The sequence below is a fragment of the Mirounga leonina genome, unplaced genomic scaffold (assembly GCF_011800145.1).
Source record: "Mirounga leonina isolate KUSES-001 unplaced genomic scaffold, KU_Mleo_1.0 Mir_115, whole genome shotgun sequence".
Lineage (NCBI taxonomy): Eukaryota > Metazoa > Chordata > Mammalia > Carnivora > Phocidae > Mirounga > Mirounga leonina.
Genome location: NW_023270268.1, coordinates 88,135,953 through 88,160,736, shown reverse-complemented (window position 1 = coordinate 88,160,736; position 24,784 = coordinate 88,135,953). Strand labels below are relative to the sequence as shown.

The 24,784-nt window shown below is 39.6% G+C and overlaps 1 protein-coding gene and 1 long non-coding RNA gene across 3 annotated transcripts in view; one reads left to right on the top strand and one right to left on the bottom strand.

Annotated features, from left to right (window-relative positions):
- Nucleotides 1–105: 105 nt before the first annotated feature.
- On the top strand, nucleotides 106–22,613 carry LOC118007013. 2 transcript variants are annotated; one of them, XR_004678247.1, is made up of 4 exons: nucleotides 106–188; nucleotides 19,120–19,209; nucleotides 19,923–20,099; nucleotides 22,445–22,613. It is a non-coding gene; the product is annotated as an uncharacterized LOC118007013 (long non-coding RNA). The 2 variants fall into 2 exon arrangements; XR_004678246.1 differs by lacking the exon at nucleotides 106–188 and adding an exon at nucleotides 18,671–19,044.
- Nucleotides 21,629–24,784, bottom strand: part of MYLK (myosin light chain kinase) — a 177,039-nt gene continuing 173,883 nt past the window's right edge. Inside the window, 1 exon segment of the mRNA XM_035000007.1 lies at nucleotides 21,629–24,540. Coding sequence (XP_034855898.1) covers nucleotides 24,293–24,540 — 248 coding nt within the window. The 3' untranslated portion in view covers nucleotides 21,629–24,292.

Genomic DNA, 24,784 nt, shown 5'->3' with positions numbered 1-24,784 from the left:
AACACCACCGCCCGGACAAGGCACTGCGAGGGGGCGGAGGGAGGGGCGAGGGAGAGGCGGGGCCGAGGCCGCGGGGCGGAGCCAGAGACAGCGCCCACGGCGGCCGCCATCTTGAAAGAGGGCAAAGACACTCCTGGCGCTCCCCGCCTCTCGGCTTGCTTCAAATGCCAGCGCCATCTTGGATCACGGTAATCACCGCCTCTTTCCGCTCCGGGTTATACTCTCTGGCGCCATGTTGGGTTAGGTCAGAGTCGCCCTTGGCCTACCTCGGTAGTCCCGCGGTTCCTAACACCTGGGTGCTTCGTCGTCCTTGACTTTTTTTCTCCTTATAAACTCTGCCTTCATGATGGAGCAAGAAAATGCTGCTTTCGTTCTCCCTTCTCATCTTACTTCTTCCAGTGGCTCTAGCTTTATCGCTATTCGCGTGATCGAATAACCGGCCATTTTGGGTCAGGGTACTAGACGCCGATATCGCTTCCCATCAACCCCAGAGTCCGGCGAGGATTATGCTTTCTAGCGGGTGCTCTCGGCTCCTGCACCAGCAGCCAGGTTGAAGGTTCAGTCTTAGAAGGTTTCTTCCCTGGCTTTTAAATTTGAAGTTACTAGTACAGTGGAGAAGGTAAATGAGACGTGTGCCCCTTTTTCTGTCTGATTAAAGTCGTACGTGTGGTCCAGGATCCAGTGTCGTTTGTGAGGGTCTGGAAGGTTCAAGCGCATCTTCCAGCGCGAAGCCACGTGGGCTCACCTGTTGCCAAGGCAGGACGAGGACTCGGTGATTAGGCGGTCAGCTAAGGATGAGGTGCGAGTGGAGCGAGAAGCTTTCCACCCACAGTGGTCAAAAGAGTATTGGCTTAAACGGAAAACCTGTCAGCTGAGGTAAACAGGGAAGGCTTATGGAAACTGCCTCAGCCAGCTGACCCCTCTCCCTCATTAACTGCTTTGTTCTGGTGTGTGTGGGTGTGTGGTTTTTTTTTAATTTGTAAAACGCTCCTGCAGGTAATTTTCGCACAGACGTCTTAAACGAATTGCTGTATACGTAGTGGGATAAAATATTTATCCATTCTAGGAAGTGGACCATCTGTGAGGTTGCACTGGGGTTCCTGGCACTGAATGAGAGACAAAGTGTCCTCCTAGAGGCCATATAGAGGGAGCTGGTGGAAAATAAATCTATATTAGTTGGTGAAAGGTGTTATCAGTTAGGAAGTTATTGCAGTAATCCAGGCCATAGTGTTGGTTTAGGCCAGAGTGGTTGTGATTGAGATGATGGAAACCTCATTGAATTCTGGACATATTTTAAAAGAGCTGGTAAGATTTGTGGAGTATGTGGTAAAGGAGACATTGTGAGCAACTTGGAAGAACTGAATTGTAGAAGAAAGTATTTTGAAAGCAGAAATCAGGAATTTAGTTTTTTACGTGTTGAATTTGAAATTTACATTAGACGTCCAAGTGGAGAGGTTGAGTAATCAGTTAGATTTAGACCAGGTGCAGGCAAAACTGTTCCTTCTGGAGGCTCCAAGGGAGAATCCATTCCTTACTTCCTCCAGCTTCTAGAAGTTGCTGGCATTCCTTGGCTCACAAGTTGCATCACTTCAATTTGCCCTCTCTGAATTTCCACCTGCTTTCTTATAACAACCAACCTTTGTGATTACATTGGGTTCAACCAGATATTCTGGGATAAATTTCCCCATAGCAAGTGCCTTAACTTCATCACACCTGCCCAGCCCCTTTTGCCATATAAGTAACATACTGGGGATTAGAATAAGGACCTATGTGGGGGGCCATTATACATATAATTCTACCACATTCCATTGCCAAAAAAAAAAAAAAAAAGACAAGCAAGAAAACCCCCAAAGACTTGAGAAAAAATGATGTTATTTTTAAACCATTATTAAGTTTGCAGGAAAGTAAGGGATCTCCAAAGCGGGAACTGGAAGTGGGGAGAGGGCTTCTGTTGGTGATGGTTAAGAACAGTAAATTGAAATTAGAACAGTGATCAGTTAGCAAAAGCCAAAGCCAGGATTTCTCTGAGGGCAACCACTAGTACCAGGGCTAGGACTGAAAGACTAACCGAGGGAGATTTCTAGGGCCTCTTTTATAAGGGTCCTAATCCCATTTCTAATCACATCCCAAAGGCCCCATCTCGAAGTACCAGGATGTTAGGGATCAGGGTTTCAACATGTGAATTTGGGGGGGGGACACAAACACTTAGATTAAGGTGTTATTTTCCTTGGCAAAAGGGATTCTGCAGGTGTGATTAAATCAAGGAGCTTGCGATATAGAGATTAGCTTGGATTATCTGAGTGGGCTCAATGTAATCACAAGAGGGAGGCAGAAAAAGAATCAGTCAAAAGGGGAAGTGACTGTAGAAGAAAGGCAAAGAGATGCAATGTTTCTGGCTTTGAAGAGGCAAGGGGCTTCTAGAATCTGGAAAATATAAGGAAATGGATTTTCTCTCTAGCAAGGAATGCAGCCTTGCCAACATCTGATTTTAGCCCAGTGAGACCTGTATCAGACTTCTGACCTACAGAATTGTAAAATAATATATTTGTATTGTTTTAAGCCACTAAGCTTGTGGAAATTTGTAACAGCAGCAATTGGAAACTACAGCTAATACATCTCTATCAATATCAATCAAAAAGCATTACTAGAGATAATCATGATGAAAGATTCTGTTCATCAGGAAAACGTAAGAATTTTAAACATGTGTACATAATTACATGGCCTCTGTGCTAATATTCCAATTCTATGTAGAGAATAAAACGTTATTGAGTGACATTAAGGAAGACCTAAAATAAGTGGAGGGATCCTGAGTTTGTTACCGGACAGGGAACTGGTTCTGAACTCAGGTTCAGCTGCTTGGCACTTGAAAATCAATACTTGAGACAAGTGATGGTGGGAGAGGAAGATTTACTTTACTCAGGAATCCGGCAAACTGGGAAGATGGTGGCGTAACATCTCAAAGACCATTCATCACTGTCTAGGCGAAGCTGGAGGGATTTAAAGGAGAAGGCATGAGAAAAGGGAGGGAGGCTATCTGCAGGAGAAGCTGGTGCCCAGGCAGTTAGTTCTATGTCAACATGACCCTGAACAGACTTGCTGGCATCAGCGGTAGCTGCTTTAGAACGTAATCAGGCCTTATCTTCTGGCAAAGTTTTGTCCTTCACTCCTCAAGGCCAGTGGTCTGCAAAACTCAAGGAAAGTAAGTTAGTTCTGCCAAGGGACTTAGGTCAGCAAGCAAGAAGTGCATAAGCTTGAAGTAAGTTAATCCTTAAAACTGGTTGGAGTGCTGTTACAAGATATTAATTGAAAGACTCCATATGGTAAAGGTGATAGTTCTCCCTAAATTAATTTATAAATTGCATGTGATCGCAAATCAGAACTTCATCAGGTGGTTGTTGTTTGTTCATTTTAGTTTTTGTGGAACTTGATGAAGAAATTAAAATTTTACATAGAAGTGTAAAGGTCCAAAATTTGTCAAGATATTGGGAGAATTTGATCTATAATAGATTAAGAATTATTGTATATTATAGTAAATAAGACAGTATAGTATTAGTATAGGAATGGCAAATAGGCTGATGGAGCAGAATAGAGAGCCTAAGAATAGACCCAAACATATATAGACACTTCGTGTATGATAGAGATGCTGTAGAGAAAAGATGGGCTTTTCAATAAATGCTGCTGGGACAGTTGGATATCCATATGGGAAAAAAAATTCCCTTCCTCACAGCACACACAAAAATCATTTCTAGGCTTAATGTGAAAGACAACATTTAAAGCTTTTAGAAAGTAATACAGGAGAATATCTTTATGACTTCAAAGGTAGAGAATTTTAAAACAAGATATAGAAAGTACCAACTATAGGGGCGCCTGGGTGGCTCAGTCGTTAAGCGTCTGCCTTCGGCTCAGGTCATGATCCCAAGGTCCTGGGATCGAGCCCCGCATCGGGCTCCCTGCTCGGCGGGAAGCCTGCTTCTCCCTCTCCCACTCCCTCTGCTTGTGTTCCCTCTCTCACTGTGCCTCTCTCTGTCAAATAAATAAAAATAAAATCTTTAAAAAAAAAAAAAGGAAGTACCAACTATAAATGAAAAGACTGATACATTTGATAAGATTAAAATAAAGAACTTCTGTTCATCAAAAGATAGCATAAAATTAACAGAAAACCCCACAAAGTACAGAGTGGGAGACTATATTTACCACACACATAATTAATAAAGGACTAGCCTTCACAACATATGAAAACTCCTTGAAAAAAATGGGCAAAAGACTTAAATAGGGACTTTACCAAAGAAAAAATATGACCAATAAACATATGCAAATATCCTCAACTTCACTGTTAATCAGGGAAATGAAAATTATAACTGCAGTGAGATACTATGAGCCATCCTCCAGGGTGGCTAAAATGAAACAGTTTGACACCACCAGTTGTTGGCGAGAACATCGTGCAGCAGAAACTCCTGAAGCCTGCTGGTGGTGTTGGTGTGTTCACTTCAGAAAATGGTTTGGCATTATCTAGGAAAGTCAAAGGTACACATAACCCATGATTGATATTCTACTGCCAAGGAGATGCCCTTGAATGCCCTTAGAATACATATACCAGAATATTCAAAGCAGTTTTGTTTATTATAGACCCACACTGATACAACACAACATCTTACACGCAGTGGAATAAATAAATAAGTCCTGAGATGTTCTTACAGTGGGTTACCTTACAGCCATGCAGATGAACAAATTGGAGCTCTACTTGACAACTTGGATGAATCCCATAAACATAATACTGAGTGAAAGAAGTAAGCACAAAAGAATGTATACAGTATGATTCAACTAAAGTTCAAAATCAAGCTAAATGAAACTACATTTTGGGGGGGGATATATACATAGGTGGTAAAACTATAAAGAAAAGCAAAGAAATGATTACCACCAAAGTCACAATAATGGATTCTTCTGGATTAGAGTTGGCCACCTGACTTAGGGGCAATTGATTAGGAGGCAACCCTCTCCCTCATCTTTTTATCTTCATAGAAAAGGCGACTTCTACACAAAGGGGAATGTACTAATCATTTCCAGGTTCCTACACAATGGAGACCAACTTAGGTTAATTAGAGAGAAAGGAACGTATGGTAAGGTCAGTGGATAGCTCATAAAATTAATGGAAAAGCTGATGAATGAGGTTTGGAACATGGACAGGAAGCCATGGGAAATTAGGCAGCCAAAAAGAGAGACCAGATCAATACACAGGAAGAATTTGGTGGTTATCCAGCTGTCATTGGCCTGGCTACCCCTGGACATTGAATGCTGCCATTACTGTTTCCTTTACTACCTCTGGAAGATTCAAAACTGCCATTTGCTTCTCTGTGTTACTACGGGGTCAGGGTCTTAGAAGCATCTGATTGGAGGGTCACATGCCCAAATTCTAGAGACTTTATTCCTGGGTAGGGGGCTATTTGCCTACACTTGAGCTTCTTTCTTGAAATTCCCTCCAAATAGTGTGTTTAGAACTGGATGGCCAGAAATGGAAGACATCTATCACAGGGAATATGAGCAATAAACACATATGGCCCCCACAGGAAGGAGGAAAAAGAAATATGAGTAGTTAAGATCTGTGGAATTCACTGGGCCATGTTTTTACTGGGGACAAGACATTGTGCACAGTCATTGAATTGAAAGGCAGCCAGGCTTTTTCTTCCTTCTGCCTTGTAGTGTACCATTCTCTCTCTCTCTCTCTTTTTTTTAAAAAATTAATTCCAGTGTAGTTAACATACAGTGTTATATTAGTTTCAGGTGTACAAAATAGTAATTCAACAATTCTATGCATTACTCACTGCTCATCATGGTAAGTATAGTCTTAATCCCCATCACCTATTTCACCCACCTCCCCCACCTCCCCTCTGGTAACCATGAGTTTGTTCTCTATAGAAGAGTCTATTTTTTGGTTTGTCTCTTTTTTCCCCCCTTAGTTCCTATATTTTGTTTCTTAAATTCCTCATATGAGTGAAATCATATGGTATTTTTCTCTGACTGACTTATTTCAGTTAGCTCCATCCATGTTCTTGCAAGTGGCAACATTTAGTTCTTTTTTATGGTTGAGTAATATTCCGTTACACATGCACACCCCACATCTTCTTTATCCATAGTAATGCTGCAATACACATAGGGCTGCATATATCTTTTTGAATTAGTGTTTTCATATTCTTGGGTAAATACCCAGCAGCAGAATTACTGGATCAAATGGTATTTCTATTTTTAATTTTTTTGAGGAACCTCCATACTGTTTTCCACAGTGGTGGCTTTCGCACCAACTTGCATTCACACCAACAGTGCACAAGGGTTCCTTTTTCTCCACATCCTTGCCAACACTTGTTTCTTGTGTTACTGATTTTAGCCATTCTGACAGATGTGAGGTGATACCTCATTGTGGTTTTGATTTGCATTTCCCTGATGATTAGTGATGTTGAGAATCTTTTCTTGTGTCTGTTGGCCAGCTGTATGTCTTCTTTGGAGAAATGTCTGTGCATGTCTTCTGCCCATTTTTTAATTGGATTTTTTTGTGTGTTGAATTGTATAAGTTCTTTACATATTTTAGGTACTAACCCTTTATCAGATATGTCATTTGCAAATATCTTCTCCCATTCAATAAGTTGTCTTTTAGTTGATTGTTTCTTTTGCTATGCAGAAGCTTTTTATTTTGATGTAGTCCCAATAGTTTATTATTGCTTTTGTTTCCCTTGCCTTAGGAGACATATCTAGAAAAATGTTGCTAGGGCTGATAGAGAAATTACTGCCTGTGCTCTCTTCTTGGGTTTTTATGGTTTCAGGTACTTAATTCATTTTGAATTTATTTTCATGTGTGGTGTAAGAAAGTGGTCCAGTTTCATTTTGCTGGAAGCCGTCCAGTTTACCCACCACCATTTTGAAGAGACTGTCTTTTTCCCATTGCATATTCTTGCCCCCTTTGTCAAAGATCAATTGACCATAACATTGTGGGTTTATTTCTGGGCTTTCTATTCTATTCTATTCATTGATCTATGTATCTATTTTTGTGCCAGTATCCTACTGTTTTGATTATGGCACATTTGTAATATAACTTGAAATCTGGAATTGTGATACCTCTAGCTTTGTTTTTTTCTTTTTTGAGATTGCTTTGGCTCTTCACAGTATTTTGTGGTTTTATACAAGTTTTAGGGTATTTTTTCCAGTTCTATGAAAAATGCTGTTGGTACTTTGATAGGGATTGCATTAAATCTGTAGATTGTTTTGGGAAGTATAGCCATTTTAACAATATTTGTTCTTCTAATCTATGAGCACGGGATGTCTTTCCATTTCTTTGTGTCATCTTAAATTTCTTTCATCAGTATTTTATAGTTTTCAGAGTACAGGACTTTTACCTCCTTGGTTATATTTATTTCTAGGTATTTTCTTATTTTTGGTGCAATTGTAAATGGGATTGTTTTCTTAATTTTGCTTTTTGCTGCTTCCTTATTAGTGTATAGAAATGCAACGGCTTCTGTACTTTGATTTTGTATCCTGCAACTTTACTGAATTCATTTATCAGTTCTAGCAGTTTTTTGGTGGAATCTTTAAGGTTTTCTATATATAGTATCATGTCATCTGCAAAGAGTGGATGTTTTACTTCTTCCTTACCAATTTGGAGGACTTTAATTTCTTTTTGTTGTCTGATTGCTGTAGCTAAGACTTTTGGTAATATGTTGAATAAAAGTGTTGAGCATTTTTGCATCTATGTTTATCAGAGATATTGGCCTGTAGTTCTCTCTTTTGGTAGCATCTTTATCTGCTTTTCATATCAGGGCAATGCTGGCCTCATAGAATGAATTTGGCTGCTTTCCTTCTTCCATTTTTTGGAATAGTTTGAGAAGAATGGGGATTAACTCTTTTTAAAATATTTTGTGCAATTCACCTGTCAAGCCATCGGGTCCTGGACTTTTATTTGTTGGGTGTTTTTTGATTATTGATTCAATTTCATTGCTGGCAATTCAGTTTTTGGAGGCTTATATGTTTCTAGGAATTTATGCATTTTTTTGGGATGAGTTTGGTTAAAGGTTTATCAATTTTGTTGATCTTTTCGAAGAACTCCTGGTTTCATTGATCTGTTCTGTAGTTTTTTTAGTTTCTATTTTGTTTATTTCTGCTCTAATCTTTATTATTTCCTTCCTTCTGCTGGTTTGGGGTTTTGTTTGTTCTTTTTCTAGTTCCTTTAGGTGTAAGGTTAGGTTTTTATTTGGGATTTTTCTTGCTTCTTGAGGTAGGCCTGTACTGCTATAAACTTTCCTCTTAGAACCACTTTTGCTGCATCCCAAAGATTTTAGACGATTGTGTTTTCATTTTAATTTGTCTCCATGTATTTTTTAATTTCCTCTTTTATTTCTTGGTTGACCCATTCATTGTTTAGTAGCATGATACTTAATCTCCATGTATTTGTGAGCTTTCCAGATTTTTTTTCTTGAAGTTAATTTCTAGTTTCATAGCGTTGTGATCAGAAAAGATGCATGATATGACTGCAGTCTTTTTGATTTTGTTGAGACTTGTTTTGTGGCCTAATATGTGATCTATTCTGGAAAATGTTCCATGTGTACTTGCAAAGAATGTATTCTGCTCTTTTAGGATGGAATGTTCTGAATATATCTGTTAAGTCCATTTGGTCCAGTGTGTCATTCAAAGACACTGTTTTCTTGCTGATTTTCTGTTTGGGTGATCTATCCATTGTGTGTAAGTGGGGGTGTTAAGCTCCCCTCCTAATATTGTATTACTATTGATTACTTCCTTTTTGTTATTAGCTGCTTTATGTATTTGGGTGCTCTTATGTTGGGTGCCTAAATACTTACTATCGTTATATCTTCTTGTTGGATTGTTTTCTTTGTGATTATATAATGTCCTTTTTTGTCTCTTGTTACAGTCTTTGTATTAAAGTGTATTTTGCCTGATATAAGTATTGCTACTCCAGCTTTCTTTTCATTCCCTTTGCATAATAATGCTTTTCCATCCCTTCACTTTCAGTTCTCATGTGTCTTTAGGTCTCAAATGAGACTCTCGTAAGCAGCATATGAATGGGTCTTGCTTTTTTTAATCCATTCCATCACCCTATGTCTTTTGATTGGAGCTTTTAATCCATTTACATTCAAAGTAATTATTGATAGGTGTGTACTTAATTGTCATTTGTTATTTGGTTTTTGGTTGCTTTTATAGTTCTTCTCTGTTTTTTTCTTCTCTTGCTCTCTTCTTTCATGGCTTGCTGGCTTTCTTTAGTGATATACTTGGATTCCTTTCTCTTTATTTTGTTGTTTTGTTTGTTTGTTTGTTTGTATATTGTTAGTTTTCGTTTAGTCGTTACCGTTAGGTTGATGTATAACTTCTTATGTATATAGCAGTCTATATTAATTTGATGGTCACTTAAGTTTGAACCCATGCTAAAAGCACTAAATTTTTACTCCTCTCCCCTCCATGTTTTAGGTATATTGTGTCATACTGTACCTCCTTTTATTTTGTGAATCCCTTGACTGATTTTATAGATATACTTAATTTTACTTCTTTTATGCTTTCTACTTTTTTTTTACTCCTTCTTATGGTCTTTCCTTTCTATTCAGAAAGTCCCATTTAACATTGCTTATAGGGCTGGCTTAGTGGTCATTAATTTAACTTTTGTTTGTCTGGGAAACTCTTTATCTCTCCTTCTGTTCTGAATGATAGCTTTGCTGGGTAGAGCATCCTTGGATGCAGGGTGTTTTTTTCTTTCAGCTCTTTGAATATATCATGTGACTCCCTTTTGTCCTGTGAAGTTTCTGCTGAAAAATCAGCTGATAATCTTGTGGGGTTTCCCTTGTATGTAACTGTCTTCTTTTGCTTTTAAAATTCTCTCTTTATCACTACTTTTTTGCTACTTTAATCACTGTCTGTCTTGGTGTGGACCTCCTTGGGTTGATTTTGTTGGGGGCTCTCTGTACCTCCTGGACCTGGATTTCTGTTTCCTTCTCCCAGATTCCAGTTTCAGGAAGTTTTCAGCTATTATTTCTTCAAATAAACTTTCTTCCCCCTTTTCTCTCTCTCTTCTCCTTCTGGGATCCCTATAATGCGAATGTTATTATACCTGGGGGTGTCACTTAGTTCCCTAAGTCTATTTCATTTATTATTATTATTTTTTCTCTCTCCTGTTCAACTTGACTGCTTTGCATTACTCTGTCCTCCAGATTGCTGATCTGTTCTTCTGCTTCCTCTAGTCTACTATCTATCCCGTCTAGTGTATTTTTAATATCAATTATTGAGTTCTTCATCTCTGATTTGTTCTTTATGTTTTCTCTTTGTTGAGGGTCTCACTGAGGTCCTCCATTCTTTTCTTAAGTCCAGTGAATATCTTGATGACCATTATTTTAAAATCTCTATCACACGTATTACTTATCTCCATTTTGTTTAGCTCTCTTGCCGTGATTTTTTTCTGTTCTTTCATTTGGGACATATTTCTCTGTATCGTCTTTTTTTTCTAACTCTGTTTCTCTGTGTTAGGAAAGTCAGCTATGTTTCCTGCACTTGAAAGTAGTGGCCTTGTGAAGAAGAGGTCCTGTAGTACCCTGCAGTGCAATGTCCCATGTTCACCAGAACCTGGAGCTTCAGGGGTGTCTCCTATGTGTGTTGTGTGCACCCTACTGTTGTGGCTGAGCTTTTGCCTTCAGTTCCGTCCTCAGTGATGGCTCTCTTTGCCTGTTTTAGGCAGGATTTGGTCCCTGTGTTGTTAGTGGGCCAATATAGGGCTGCCTTGGGCTTGAACTGAATCACAGCATGTAAAAAAAAAGAAAAAGAAGAATCAGATCATGTGTTTGCCAGAGATGTGGTAGCCAGGAACTGCAGGGTGCCTTCTCTTTGTTGTCCCTTGAGAAACTTTCTTTGGTGGGCTGGGCCTGTAATCAGACCAGATGTCTTCTTTCAGTTCACTGCTGGGGCTGCAGTCAAACTTGTCTGTGTGGTTATCTGCCCCTGTCCCTGGGGCAGGAGTCACTTTGGAGTGGTGCTGGCCCTTATCAGGGCTGCTTGCACAATGCTGGGCTTGTGGCACTGTTTTGGATGGGTTCCTGCCAAGGGCATATTGGAGGGGGCAGGTCTGCAAGAGAATGCCAGGGCTGGATGTCTGTGCAGTGTTAGCAAGGTTTGTTGGGAGAGGGGTCCTGAAGCTGAGGCCTGGTGAGAGGGGGTCTGTCCACAGAGAATATGGGGGCAGGGGCACTGTTAGCCAGTTAGGTGGAGAGTGTTGGTACTGTGTTGGTTCCTGCAGGTGTCCATGTGTCTAGGCTGGGGGTTGGTGGGGGGAAATGGTACCCAACAGCTCTTTTGTTCCTGGAGAAGTCTCCTAAGGATCCCTGCCCCTCCAGCACATGCTCTGAGATTAATAAATAAGTCTCCTCCCGGAATACCCCAGGCATTTTTCAAACTGCTCTTTCTCTGCTCTATCTCCTTGGGACTGTTGTTATGCTGTCTCTTTAAGGATGGGGACTCAGTTTCCTATAGCTCTCCAGGGTCTCCCAGAGACCAGCCTGTTGATTTTTATAGTTCTAAGTGTTAAGCTGATTGTAAGAACTTGCGAAATTAGGCCCCTCTGATTTTCAAAGCCAAATGTTATGGGAAGTTGTCTTCCCCATGCAGTTTCTCCATGCCTGGGGTGCTTGGTATGAGGGTCTGTTTCTTTTCCCTCTCCAGTTGGCTGCATCCCTCCCTTCCATGGATACTCCCAAGGGTTTTTTTTAGCTCCTGACCATGTCTCCATCCTTCCTACCCTCTTCAGTGTGACCTCTTCTCTACATTTAGCTGTGGGGAGTATGTTCTGTCAGCCTTTGGGTCATTTTCTGGGTTACTTACCCTGATGTTGGTGTTACCTCGTTGTATCCATGGGTCAAGGTGAGCTAGGATTTTCCTACTCCATCATCTTACCTAGTGTCTTAATTTTAAAAAAATATTAATAGCATCCTGTGTTTGTGCCTTGGATATAATATTTTCTCGTATTTTTTGAAGATATTAATTACTGTTTTTTTCTCTTCCTGTATAGTCTTTATTTTTTTTAAGTCCTTTTTAAGGTTTGTTGTCCTGTCTTTTGTGTTAGAGACTTACCTCAAATGGTTGATGGTATTTGGTTGTTTGTCTGTATTTAAGAGTAAGGTACTAAAAACAAGTTTGTGTCTAGGTGGGGCCTGTTTAATGTGGGCCTTCCTGTAAAGTGCTTCGTCACTAGAATGACCTTAGAATGATCAGACAAGTCCATGATATGCGGAATTCAGTAGGATATAATTTTAATGTCTATAGCAGTGTGGCCCTACCAGAAAGAAAACATTTTGGGATTCTGCCAAATTGAGAAAGGTTTCAATACCCTGAAGACTCCTCAGGATTCAAAATACTGGCTATGAGTATCCATATAGGTAGATGGGAAAGATTTAGATATCTAAGGAGAAGTAAAGAATGTAAAACCATTGAAGTCATGAAAGAAGTAAGCTATCATCTTTTAGGTTGTGCGGACTTTCAGATAAAGGAACATTTAGGACTTAAGCCCCCAAACTGGATTTTAGAGTTGGAAACATAGTGACTACAGAAAGGGACTTAACTTGATCATCAGTCACAAGAAATATCACCAGGGTATCTTATAGTTCCAGGCTTATGCCCCAGTGAAGTCTGGTTAAAAAGCATACTCAGTCAGCTGAGAAGATAGTATTCCCCTCAACTGGGCTTTGTTCAGGGCTGTAAGCCTGGTTCATATCCACAAATCAGTCAATGTGATACACCATATTAATAAAATGCAGGGTAAAAATCAATCATTTCAATGGATGTAGAAAAAACATGTAATGAAATTCAACTTCCATTTATGATAACTCAGTGAAGTGGGTGTAGGAGAAGTTACTGCAATATAATAAAGGCCAAATATGACAAGCCCACAGCTAAAATCATTCTCAACAGTGAAAAGCTGAAAGCTTTTTCTGTAAGATTGAGAACAAGACAAGGATGCCCACTCTTTCCACTTGTATTCAACATAGTATTGGAAGTTCTTGTCAGAGCAATTAGGCAAGAAAAAGAAATAAAATTCAATAAATGGTGTTGGGAAAACTGGACTGCCACAGACAAAGAATGAAATCAGACCACTGTCCTACACAACACACAAAAATTAACTCAAAATGGATTAAGGACTATTAAACATAAGACCTGAAACCATAAAACTAGAAAAAAAACATAGGCTGTAAGCTCCTTGACATAGGTATTACCAAAACAATAATTTTTTTGACTCTGACACCAAAACAAAAGCAAAAAATAAATAAATGGGTTTACATTAAACTAAAGAGCTTCTGCTCAGCCAAGGAAAACATCAACTAAATAAAAGGACAATCTACCGAATGAGAGAAAATATTTGCAAATCATATATCTGGTAAGGGGTTAATATCCAAAAAATATAAAGAACTCATATAACTCAATAGCAAAAACCCAAATAATCTGATTAGAAAATGGGCAGAAAATCTGAATAGACATTTTTCCAAAAAAGACATATGGATAGCCAATACGTACATGAAAAGAAGCTCAACATTATTAATCATCAGGTAAATGCAAAGCAAAACCATAGTGAGATTTCACCTCATACCTGTTACAATGGCTGCTGTCAAAAAGACAAGAAATAAGTGTTGGGAAGGATATGAAGAAAAGGGAACCCTTGTGTACTATTGGCGGAATGGAAACTGGTGCAGCCACTATGGAAAAATTTTTTGAGGTTCCTCAAAAAATTTAAACTATATGATTCAGCAATTCCAATTCTGGGTATTTATCTGAAGAAAATAAAAACACTAACTTGAAAAGATCTATGCACACTATGTTCATTGCAGCACTATTTATGATAGCCAAGCTGTGAAAACAACCTAAGTGTCCACTGATGACTGAATAGATGAAGAAATTATTTTGTAGATAAATAACAGAATATTATTCTGTCATAAAAATGAATGAATTCTTGCTATTTGCAACAAGTGGATAGACCTCAAGGGCATTATGCTAAGTGAAATAAGTCAGACGGAGAAAGACAAATACTGTATGATTTCTCTTATATGTGGAATCTTGAAGGAAAAAAAAAAGACAACCTCATAGAAACAGAGAACAGAGTGGTGGTTGCCAGAGTTGAAGGTGGGGAATGGGGAAAATGGGTAAAGGAGGTCAAAGGTTTAAAAAAAAGCGAGTATTACATCTTGGTAAATTTATAAATCTACCAAATCAGATCTGGAAACTGAATTTAATGGTTTAAGGAAGAACTAGGTTTTAAAATTTGCCACATTGGGCGCCTGGGTGGCTCAGTCGGTTAAGCGACTGCCTTCGGCTCAGGTCATGATCCTGGAGTCCTGGGATCGAGTCTCACATCGGGCTCCCTGTGCAGCGGGGGGTCTGCTTCTCCCTCTGACCCTCTCCCCTCTTGTGCTCTCTGTCTCTCATTCTCTCTCTCAAATAAATAAATAAAATCTTTAAAAAAAAATAAAATAAAATTTGCCACATTAATAGGTCAAATATTAATTAAAGAACAAACAGAATGGGGTGCCTGGTTGATTCAGTTGGTAGAGCATGCAACTCTTGATCTTGGGTCCATGAGTTCAGGCCCCACACTGGGCATAGAGCTTACTTAAAAAACAAAACCAAAAAACCCAGAATGGTTTCCAAGTAATCTTTCTTTGGGCACAAAAATCACCCTCAGTCATAATATACCAACACTGATAATTTGATGAAAATTGGGATGTTTTATTGAGAAATTCCTGCATGACAGCAGGTGTGGGCTATTTCTCTGTGCTGTCCAATTTTTCAGGGAAAATGCTCCAAGCTCTTGCCTGTGCAGGAGTACCCTGCAGCAGGGCGGGCTTCAAAGGTGCACACTTGTGCAGTCATGCAGGGCCCTGCACTCACAGGACCTCATATTTGTTTTACTGCCCTGCTGTCACTGTCTTGAAATTCTTAATCCTTTTTTTTAGACAGAGGCCCCACATTTTCATTTTGCACTTGGCCCTGCAAATTACGTAGCTGCTCCTGCTTGGCAGTCAGAGTTCTGGCAGCCACACAGGGAAGAGGGCTGGAGTCCTGAGGTTTAGTGTGTAGCTTTTCCCTGAGCCCTGTGTTTTCCGAGTTGCTTCACTTCCATCTCAGTTGGGCCTGTTGTCTGCCAGTCCATGGCCTCTCTAGTCTAACTTCAGAAGATCCCCTTTCCTGCCAGGGTTGGGAAAGGGACTGTCAGAGGGCCATATGGGTTAGAGGAGGATATGGGAGACAGTTGGTCTAATCTTTCTACTTTTGCCTAGTTCTGTGGTAGGACTCAGCTTGCTCTTTGAGGCTTTCTCTCCTGCACCCACTTGCAGAGTGGAAAAAGAACAAAATTAGTTACCAGTTAGTCTATCCCCCAATTTTGTCAACACTCAAGTCTGCCATATCACCTCTCTCTTTTTTTGCCCATGTGGGTTCATGCCTTTGTCCTTTTACTTTCATATTAGTGAGGTTTTGGAAGACAGGAAACAAATGCCAAGTGTTCAATCTGCCATGTACGGCCACTAGTCTGCATTCAGTTTCCATAGAAACAACTATTTTTCCCTTTATCACTCAATTTTTGTTGGCTTATATAATAATTAAATTATGTAATTACAGTTACAACTGGAATAAATAAGTTTAAGAACAAACCCAGTTGACTACACTTAGAATTATGTGGGCATCAGTTAATTTATTTTACAGAGGAATGAAAATTGTGGTTAAGTTGGGCAAGTTGGATTAAATGGAAATTAGTTAACTGAGCTTTTATTTTAAATAAATGAATGTAAGACATCCATTTAAGAAGGCTCATTATTGAAAGTCTAAACAATTTGGCTTCTTGGACAACCAGTGTGAAAAAGCTTATGTCTTTAAAACTGCTGGAGCGAGCAAATGCCTCTCTAAGACCAGGCTCTTTTCTGCACTTTATGAGTATTATGAATGTGTTCAGACCAACTTCCTGGACTCTGGACCTTGGTCTGTCCTAATTCCTACCTATTCCATCCCACCTCTGTCTTGATCTCCTAGTTGGATTTTTGACCTGCTTTGACATAAATGACCTTGGTTGGCATCTGTGAGTTGATAACTTACATTCCCTTTAAGGATCCCCTTCATAAGTACCTGGTTCCTCCAGTGTCTAACCTTTTAGGGATTCTTCAGGGCAAAGCTGACCTGCCTCCTATTGCTTCCCTTCTCTACAGGAAGTCAGGTTTCAGCTTCTGTGCTGTAAGTCAGTTACCCATTCATTTCTTTACTTTCTGTCTTCCAAAAGTCTGGTATTTTTCATCTGTCTTCTCCCATATTTGTCTTTGAAGGGCTTACGGCTTTAAAAAAATTATTCCTTTACTCTCAGTTTAGCATGGGTTCCAAAGAGAGGACAGTGACTGCTTATTTTCAGTAGGTCCTGTTTAGCCTCCACTCCTGCCATGGTGGTTTCCCATTTTCTAAGCCCTTGGTATTCTGCTTCTCCAGAAAATAGGACCCTTCCTTTTGAGCTTTCCAGACAATTTTAAAAAAAGATACCTACCCAGCTACTTCCTGGGACTGCCTAGCAGAGCACTCTTTGTTCTGTGGTTAATATGTAGTCAGGAACAAGTCAATGTGAATTAGCTTTTGTAAATATTAGTTAAAAATTAGGGATTTATCCACCTCTTCTGAGTTGTCCAATTTGTTGGCATGTAGACTTTCATAATATTCTGTTATAACTGTTTGTGTTTCTGGTGTTGGTTGTTATTTCTCCTCTTTCATTAATAACTTGTTTATTTGGGTTCTATTTTATTATTATTATTTTTTAAATCCACTTTTTTTTTTTAAGATTTTTATTTATTTGACAGAGAGAGACACAGTGAGAGAAGGAACACCAGCAGGGGGAGTGGGAGAGGGAGAAGCAGGCTTCCCACCAAGCAGGGAGCCCAATGCGGGGCTCGATCCCAGGACCCCAGGATCATGACCTGAGCGGAAGGCAGACGCTTAACGACTGAGCCACCCAGGCGCCCCCTCTCTTTTTTTAAATGAATCTTGCTAGATGTTTATCAATTTCATTGATCTTTTCAAAGAACCAGCTCCTGGTTTCATTGATCTGCTCTATTGTTTTTGTTTTTTTTTAGTTTTTATGTCATTTTTTTCCTATGTTATTTATTTCTGCTCTAAGCTTTATTATTTCCTTTCTTCTGCTGGTTTTGGGTTTTGTTTGCTTCTTCTTTTTCTAGCTCCTTTAGGTGTAAAGTTAGGTTGTTTATTTGATATTTTTCTTCTTGAGGTAGGCCTGCGTTGCTACAAACTTTCCTCTTAGAACCACTTTTGCTGCATCCCAAAGATTTTGGACCCTTGTGTTTTCATGTAATTTTTTATTTCTTTTTTGATTTTTTGGTTGATCCATTCATTGTTTAATACCATGTTATTTAACCTCCATGTATTTGTGATCTTTATGGATTTTTTCTTGTGGTTGATTTCTAGTTTCATAGTGTTGTGGTCCGAAAAGATGCATGGAATGACTTCAACTTTTTTGATTTTGTTGAGACAAAATAAAAATTGTTTTGTGGCCTAATATGTGATCTATTCTGGAGAATGTTCTGTGTGCACTTGAAAAGAACGTGTATTCTGCTGTTTTAGGATGGAATGTTCTGAAGATGTCTGTTAAATCCATCTGGTCCAGTGTGTCATTCAAAGCCACTATTTTCTTGTTGATTTTCTGTTTGGATGATCTGTCCATCGATTTAAGTGGGGTGTTAAAGTCCCCCATTATTATATTAGTAATGACTATTTCTTTTATGTTTGTTATTAACTGTTTTGTGTATTTGGGTGCCCCTATCTTGGGTGCTTACATATTTACAAATATTATATCCTCTCATTGGATTGTCCCCTTTATTATTATGTAGTATCCGTCCTAGAAGGAAGCATTGGCGAGGATGTGGAGAGAAAGGAACCCTCCTGAACTGTTGGTGGGAATGCAAACTGGTGCAGCCACTGTGGAAAATAGTATGGAGGCTCCTCAAGGAATTAAAAATAGAACTACCCTGTAGTCCAGGAATTGCAGTACTGGGTATTTACCCCCAAAATACAAAAACACTAATTTAAAAGGATACATGCACCTCTGTGTATTGTAGCGTTATTTACAATGGCCAAACTATGGAAGCAGCCCAAGTGTCCATCGACAGATGAATGGATAAAGAAGATATTTTATACAAACACACACACACACACAATGGAATATTATTCAGCCATAAAAAGAATGAAATCTTGCCATTTGCAACAACATGGAGAGAGCTAGAGAGTATAATACTAAGTGAAATAAGTCAGAGAAAGACAAATACCATATGATGTCACTCATATGTAGAATTTAAGAAAAAAAAATGAGCAAAGGAAAAAAAAAAGAAACAAGACTCTTAACCATAGAGAACAAACTGAGGGGAAGTGGATGGGGGGATAAAGAACACAGGGGATAGAGATTAAAGAGTATACTTACCATGACAAAAAAAAATCAAATGATAAAAAAAATCAAATGAGCTATTGTAGGAGTGCTCTATAAACTGGAAGGTACCACCAAAAATAAAAATTATTATTACATCAAAAAAAAAAGAAAGTGAAGTTAAGATTTTTTTGGTAATTATGAGTCTGTGTGTATATCCATAACATACTCCTCAATTAGTAAATCAGATTGTAGTTATTTTGCCACATGCTCCCCCCGGCAACTGTACGTGTGTATAGAGCTGTTGGTCTTCACAATGTTTTTTTCATAGGAGTTAATGTTAATTAAATGGCAAATAGATCAAAGATAAAAAACATTAGGGAACTCTTTGGGATAAAGGTATAGTGCAATTAAAGCCAAGCTAAGTCTGAGAAATTGCAAAATAGACTCATAAAGTCAGATGAGCTTTTCTCTTGTGACTATAACGAGGAGACTAGCAGTTGGGAGTTAAAACTTTCCCTTAGAACAAGTGGGCAGTTGTAGCATTTCCTAAACTCACAGCAATTATTTTTTGTACAATTGCATGGGCACTTTCAGATTCAAAGATCCTTTTCTGGGAGGTGGGTGAACTTAAATAGTTCTTTTCATCTTTTGTTAGTATATAACTTTTTTACATATGTATTTTGTTTCTGCAGGAGTATAATCACTTCCTTGAGAGTAGAGGATGTTTCCGACACATCTTAGCATCTTGTGCCAGAAGAATAGGGGCTTACCGTCAGGATCAGGTAATGTGCATGAGCTCATTTAATTAATTTATTTTTTAATTTTTTTCAGGGTGTCTGGGTGGCTCAGTCAGTTAAGCATCTGACTCTTGATTTCAGTTCAGGTCTTGACTCTTGACTTCAGCTCAGGTCTTGATCTCAGGGTCGGAGTTCAAGCCCTGCATTGGGCTCCACACCGGTCATGCAGCCTACTTAAAAAAAAATCATCTATTTTTAGTTTTGAGAGAGCATGAGCACGTGTGCGCATGCGTGGGGGTGGGGCGAGGCAGAGAGAATCCTAAGCAGGCTCCATGCCCAGCACCGAGCCGACAGGGAGTTTGATCTCATGACCCTGAGATCATGTCCTGAGCTGAAATAAAGAATCAGATGCTTAGGAGCACCTGGGTGGCTCAGTCGGTTAAGCGTCTGCCTTCGGCTCAGGTCATGATCCCAGGGTCCTGGGATCGAGCCCGGCATGGAGCCCTGCAGCGGGCTCCGCATCGGGCTCCCTGCTCAGTGGCGAGTCTGTTTCTGCCTCTCTCTCCAGCTTGTACCCTCTCAAATAAATAAATAAAATCTTTAAAAAAAATCACACAGGCCTGTACCCCTGAAACAAATAATACATTATATTTTTAATAAAAAAAAATCAGATGCTTAATTGGGCCACCCAGACATCCTGAGCTCATTTAATTTTTATAACAACTATGAGGGTGGGGGCTATGGCTCTAATTTTACAGATGAGGAAACTGAAGCACAAGGGACACAGCTCCAGTAAGAGGTACAGCTGAAACTGATTCGCCTTGACTGATGAAGCAGGTTCGCTAAATCCTACCCTCGGATCCGGCGGCATTTGTCTTCAATGAACAGGTTGGGTGCTTCCTGGACAGAGATCTGGGATTCATGGACCTTACAGAGTAGGTTGCATGACTACTTGCTAATGAATGTTTGACGAATTTGGCCTGAGGCTTTCACTTTAACATAGCATCTGGAATAATTGTGGAGGAGTCCCAAAGCTCCACCTATCTCTTAACTATTGGAGGCTACTTATGTCTGCCCAAAAGAAGCTAGTAAGTGGGAATGACCAAATTGACAGGTTAATTTATAATTTTCTTCTTCCTAAGTTATCTCCAACTAGAAGGACTGTAGTCCCAGAATCTAATAATGTGAGGATTTATGGTACACTTCCATGTGGTCACCACTGGAGTGACTGTCTCTCACATGAAGCCCTCCCTGAAGAATGTCAGCATTTGGAACATGGCAAGGCCTGTGGGCTAAGATTTCAAACAAGCAGCAGTTAGAAATTTAAAGTTGTCTCCAAACACTGTAGGTCTCCTGGGCATTTCCAGTTCCAGTGATCAAAGCCACTGAAGATAAATGACTGTAGCTGTCACAGTGGCCCCTCCCACCACCCTTTTGTGTCACTGTCAAGGATATCCTGCCCTAGTGACTCTCTCCTCTGCATTTATCTCGGATGGCCCCATTGGGTGCTCCCCTAACTCAGGTAGCTCCAGGTTCCAAAAACACTTGAGATTGTTGTCCTGGCTGGTTGTTTCTTTCCTTTTTTTTTTTTTTTTTAAAGATTTTATTTATTTATTTGACAGAGAGAGACACAGTGAGAGAGGGAACACAAGCAGGGGGAGTGGGAGAGGGAGAAGCAGGCTTCCCACCAAGCAGGGAGCCTGATGTGGGGCTTGATCCCAGGACCCTGGGATCATGACCCGAGCCGAAGGCAAACACTCAATGACTGAGCCACCCAGGCTCCCCATGGCTGGTTGTTTCACATCACATAGCTAGTTGTGGCTAGTGCAATTGAGGAATTGAATTTTAAAGTTTATTTATTTTAATTAATTTAAGCTTAAATAGTCACTTGTAACTCGTGGCTACCATATTAGTCAGAACGGACCTAGAATATGATGATGACCTTATAACAGAATAGTCTGTTATGCTGCAGCCACAAAGAACCCTAAAGTCTTGGTGATTTATAAGAACCAAGGTTTATTTCCTGTGTTATGTACCCATTGGGGGTTGGCTGGGGTCCTAGGCAAATAAAGCAGTTACCATCTTACATGTTGCCAATCAGAGTGGAGAGTCTTGCATTAGTACTTAAGCGCTCTGGCCCAGAGGGGACACCCATCACTTCTACTCACAGCTCACTGACCAGGACTAGTCACAGCCCCATCGAGCCAAGGGCCCACAATGCTCTGCCAGGGGGCGAAGAGCCTCAGTAAGGACTGGCACAGACGTTAGCCTCCCTTTCAAAATACAGAGAGGGAGTTCCTAAAGGGTAAAGAAAGTAGTATTACTTGTATTTTCTGGAAAATTAAAGAAACTCAATTCTCCTTCATCTCCTTGATACTTATTAGCATCAATTTATTAAAAGCCAGTAAGATGTGAAAAGTAAAACTCAAACACTTTGATTAAAAGAAAAAGAGACTATATAAAGTTAGAGCTGACAATAGCCATTATGTCTTTAATTATACATAGAAATATCATTTAATATGAAGTTCTGCAATGTAAACGACAACCAATGAATTTTTATGTGTTTGGGATGAAAATAGAATGGGAGAAAAATGTATTTTTTTTCCTGGTGCAGAATATATTTAGTCAATTTTTCCCTAGCAAGGAATAAAAAGTCCTTTTCTTTAAAAATAGTAATTTCCTCACTAGGAACATTTGTGGATTGTGGTTGCCTTGAAAAAATGAAAAAAATTAAATATTAACTGGACAATGGATTATTTCCCTCTAGACTACATTGTGGAATCATAGAATCATCTAATCCAACATTTATTAGCATGCCTTGATTCTTCCTAGAATATCTATAATATTGTTTGAACACTCAAGACATAAGGGGCTCATCATCTGGTAACAGATTTCAATAGAGCAGGAGCGTTATCAGGAATTTCCTCCTAACAAATGTTTAAATATCAAGACACGGAAAGAAAGCACTTGGTTGCCAATAACAAACTGCACCAAAATTACAAATGCAAACCAAGCCCTAGTTAATAATACTGATGATGACGATGATTTTGTCACATGCCAAAATGTCGTATAGATCTTAGCATTATGAGGATTCGATAGATATCAAATGTCCATGGAATTTATCTGTAGAATATAACTGAACCAAACTGATGCTCAAGAGAGATTTTGCACAAAATGTGCGAATTAGGCTACCTCATGTGAACCAGAGTCGTTCTGTTCCTTAGTGAAACACAACCATCTAAGTCATTCATGCAGCACAGCATTTGTTTGTCATTTCCAGGATCGCTTTGGGTGGTCTCCAGCTGGTGGCATGGCAAGAAAGAGAAGGCTGCAGAGATTGAACAAACAGCATGCACTGTGGTATCCTTTATTTAAAAACTGTGAGCTAACTACAGTCGTAGTGTTCTCATTTACCACTCTGATGGCATAATAAACTGGGAGAACAATAACACAATTTCAAGACATTAAAAACCTGTAGCAAACACACACACCACACACGGGCACACACACGACAACACACAGGTACACACAGATTATAGTCTAAACACAACTAAGTGAAGAAAAGCTTCAAATGCTCTAAATCAAATTTTAAAAACCTTTATTATAAACTGTGGCAATACTGTGGCTATTATGAAAAAAATTGTTTAACTGCTTGAAAAGCAAAAAGAAAAATACTGGCAAATTTGAAACCAGCAGCAAAAAGCAGATAAAAATAGAATGAAAGGTAACATAAGACTAATATCAAAGTTCTAAAGTTGATACTGTGTAGGGCTGCACTGAAGTCATTTCAAATTGGTTCTTGAGGAACTATCAAAAAGTCCCTTGAAATATGAAATTGCTGCACTTTACAAACAGTGGAAAAGAAAAAGTATTTGGAATGTTACACACACGCAGGGAAATGTACTAGGTATATCGGTTTATAGTCTTTGTTTATGACCTTCAAAAAGTTTATAAAGAAAAATTTAAGTGCCAATATAGTGAAAGAAAAAGTCCTAAAGATGCAAGTCTGAGTGCATTTATCAGGTCTACTGATATATTTGAAGGCTGGGGGCAAGGCCTGACGCACATTCAAGAAGAAAACATGTGGAACCCATAAGGTAGGTAGAGTTCTTTGGCGAGTGTTTAGAATGGCAGGTGTGTTAAAGTCAGACTGCCCCGAAGGAGATTCCAACGTACGTGCAGTTCTACAGCCCTTCATCAGCTGAAATCTGTTTCATAGTGGCCGATAAATAATTAAGACTAACTTTTCAGCAAACTGGTTTTTCATACATTCAAACGCAAAAATCTTTACCACACATGCAGAGCTGATATTCTGTAACAGCACAAATACGAATCCTGGTTTCAGAAGAAAAGCACATTAGCAAGGATTTTTTTTTTCATGGGTTCTTACAAAAATGTCTGAAGCTGCTAGACATCTGCAAAGAGGGGATAAGTTTAGATTTCCTACTGATTTTGGAAGAAAAGAGATTCTATTTTCCTAAGGAAGCCAGCCATCCACGAGCAGGGAACCGGTCTGCAGAATCTAAGAAGCATCATATCCTTAGTGCTTAAACTCATGGCAAGTTCAGAGCCAGCCAAACTGGCAGGTGGAACAGGGGGGAGAAATGAAAAGTTTGCATGTCTGTAGTATACTTTGGAATCAAATGGGCCTCGTAAGTTAAAATGGCTCAACTGCTTTCAGAATGAAGTGCTGCAGGACTAGAGGAGACGGCATTCTCTGGAGTTAGGAGCTGGGAGAGACACATCTCCATCTCCAGGGACCTTCTGGGCTGAGCTGTGAGCACAGGGCCTTATTTTTCATGAGTGCTTTCAGTTAGGGAATTTATGACTTTGCCCAGATAAAGATTTCTTTTGGTTACTTTCTAACCTCAACAGATCAGGCAAGTTACTGGTAATTTCCCAAAATGAAATCTGGCCATGTTAGTATCTTAAGGTGCCAGCTAGTTCACATTAATGCCCATCAGTAGCTGCTGCTGGGTACCAACTGCTGTTGCTGAACAATCAACCCTCAAATGACCTAACTAGATAATCTATCACACTAGGTGCTTTTACTATCTTGGATTTTTTTGAGCTTTAGAGAAATAGTCTTTGTAATATGCCGTAGAAGCTTCTTCTCTCTGGCTTTGTTTCACTCTTCCTCTTCTTCTTCCCCTTCCCCTTCCCCTTCCTCCATGGTCTCCACAATGAGCTCCGCTGTGCAGGTGGCTTCCCCGAGACTGTTGACAGCCTTGCAGGTGTACTTGGCATCGTCATCCCCGCAAACATCGCTAATGATTAAAGAGCAGTTCCCGTCCTCGTCGTAGTCTATCTGGAAGTGGCGGGACTCCCGGATTGACTGGTCATCTTTGAACCAGACAACTTCAGGGTCTGGGTATCCTGCAGCACAGGGAGAGGACACAAGTTGCAGAAACCATTATTCAAAGTTTCTTATCAATTCATGCAAGCAGCTCCTAAGCAACCTCTATTGATTAAGGGGGTACAGGAAAAAGTCACGATGTTGGCTTTTAACATCCCTTTTGAGATTTACATTCGGATATGGGCATATATTGTAAAGAGCAGTACCTGAAATCCCACAAAAGGTACTTTACAGGCATGCCATTTGCCATCCACGTGGGGCTTG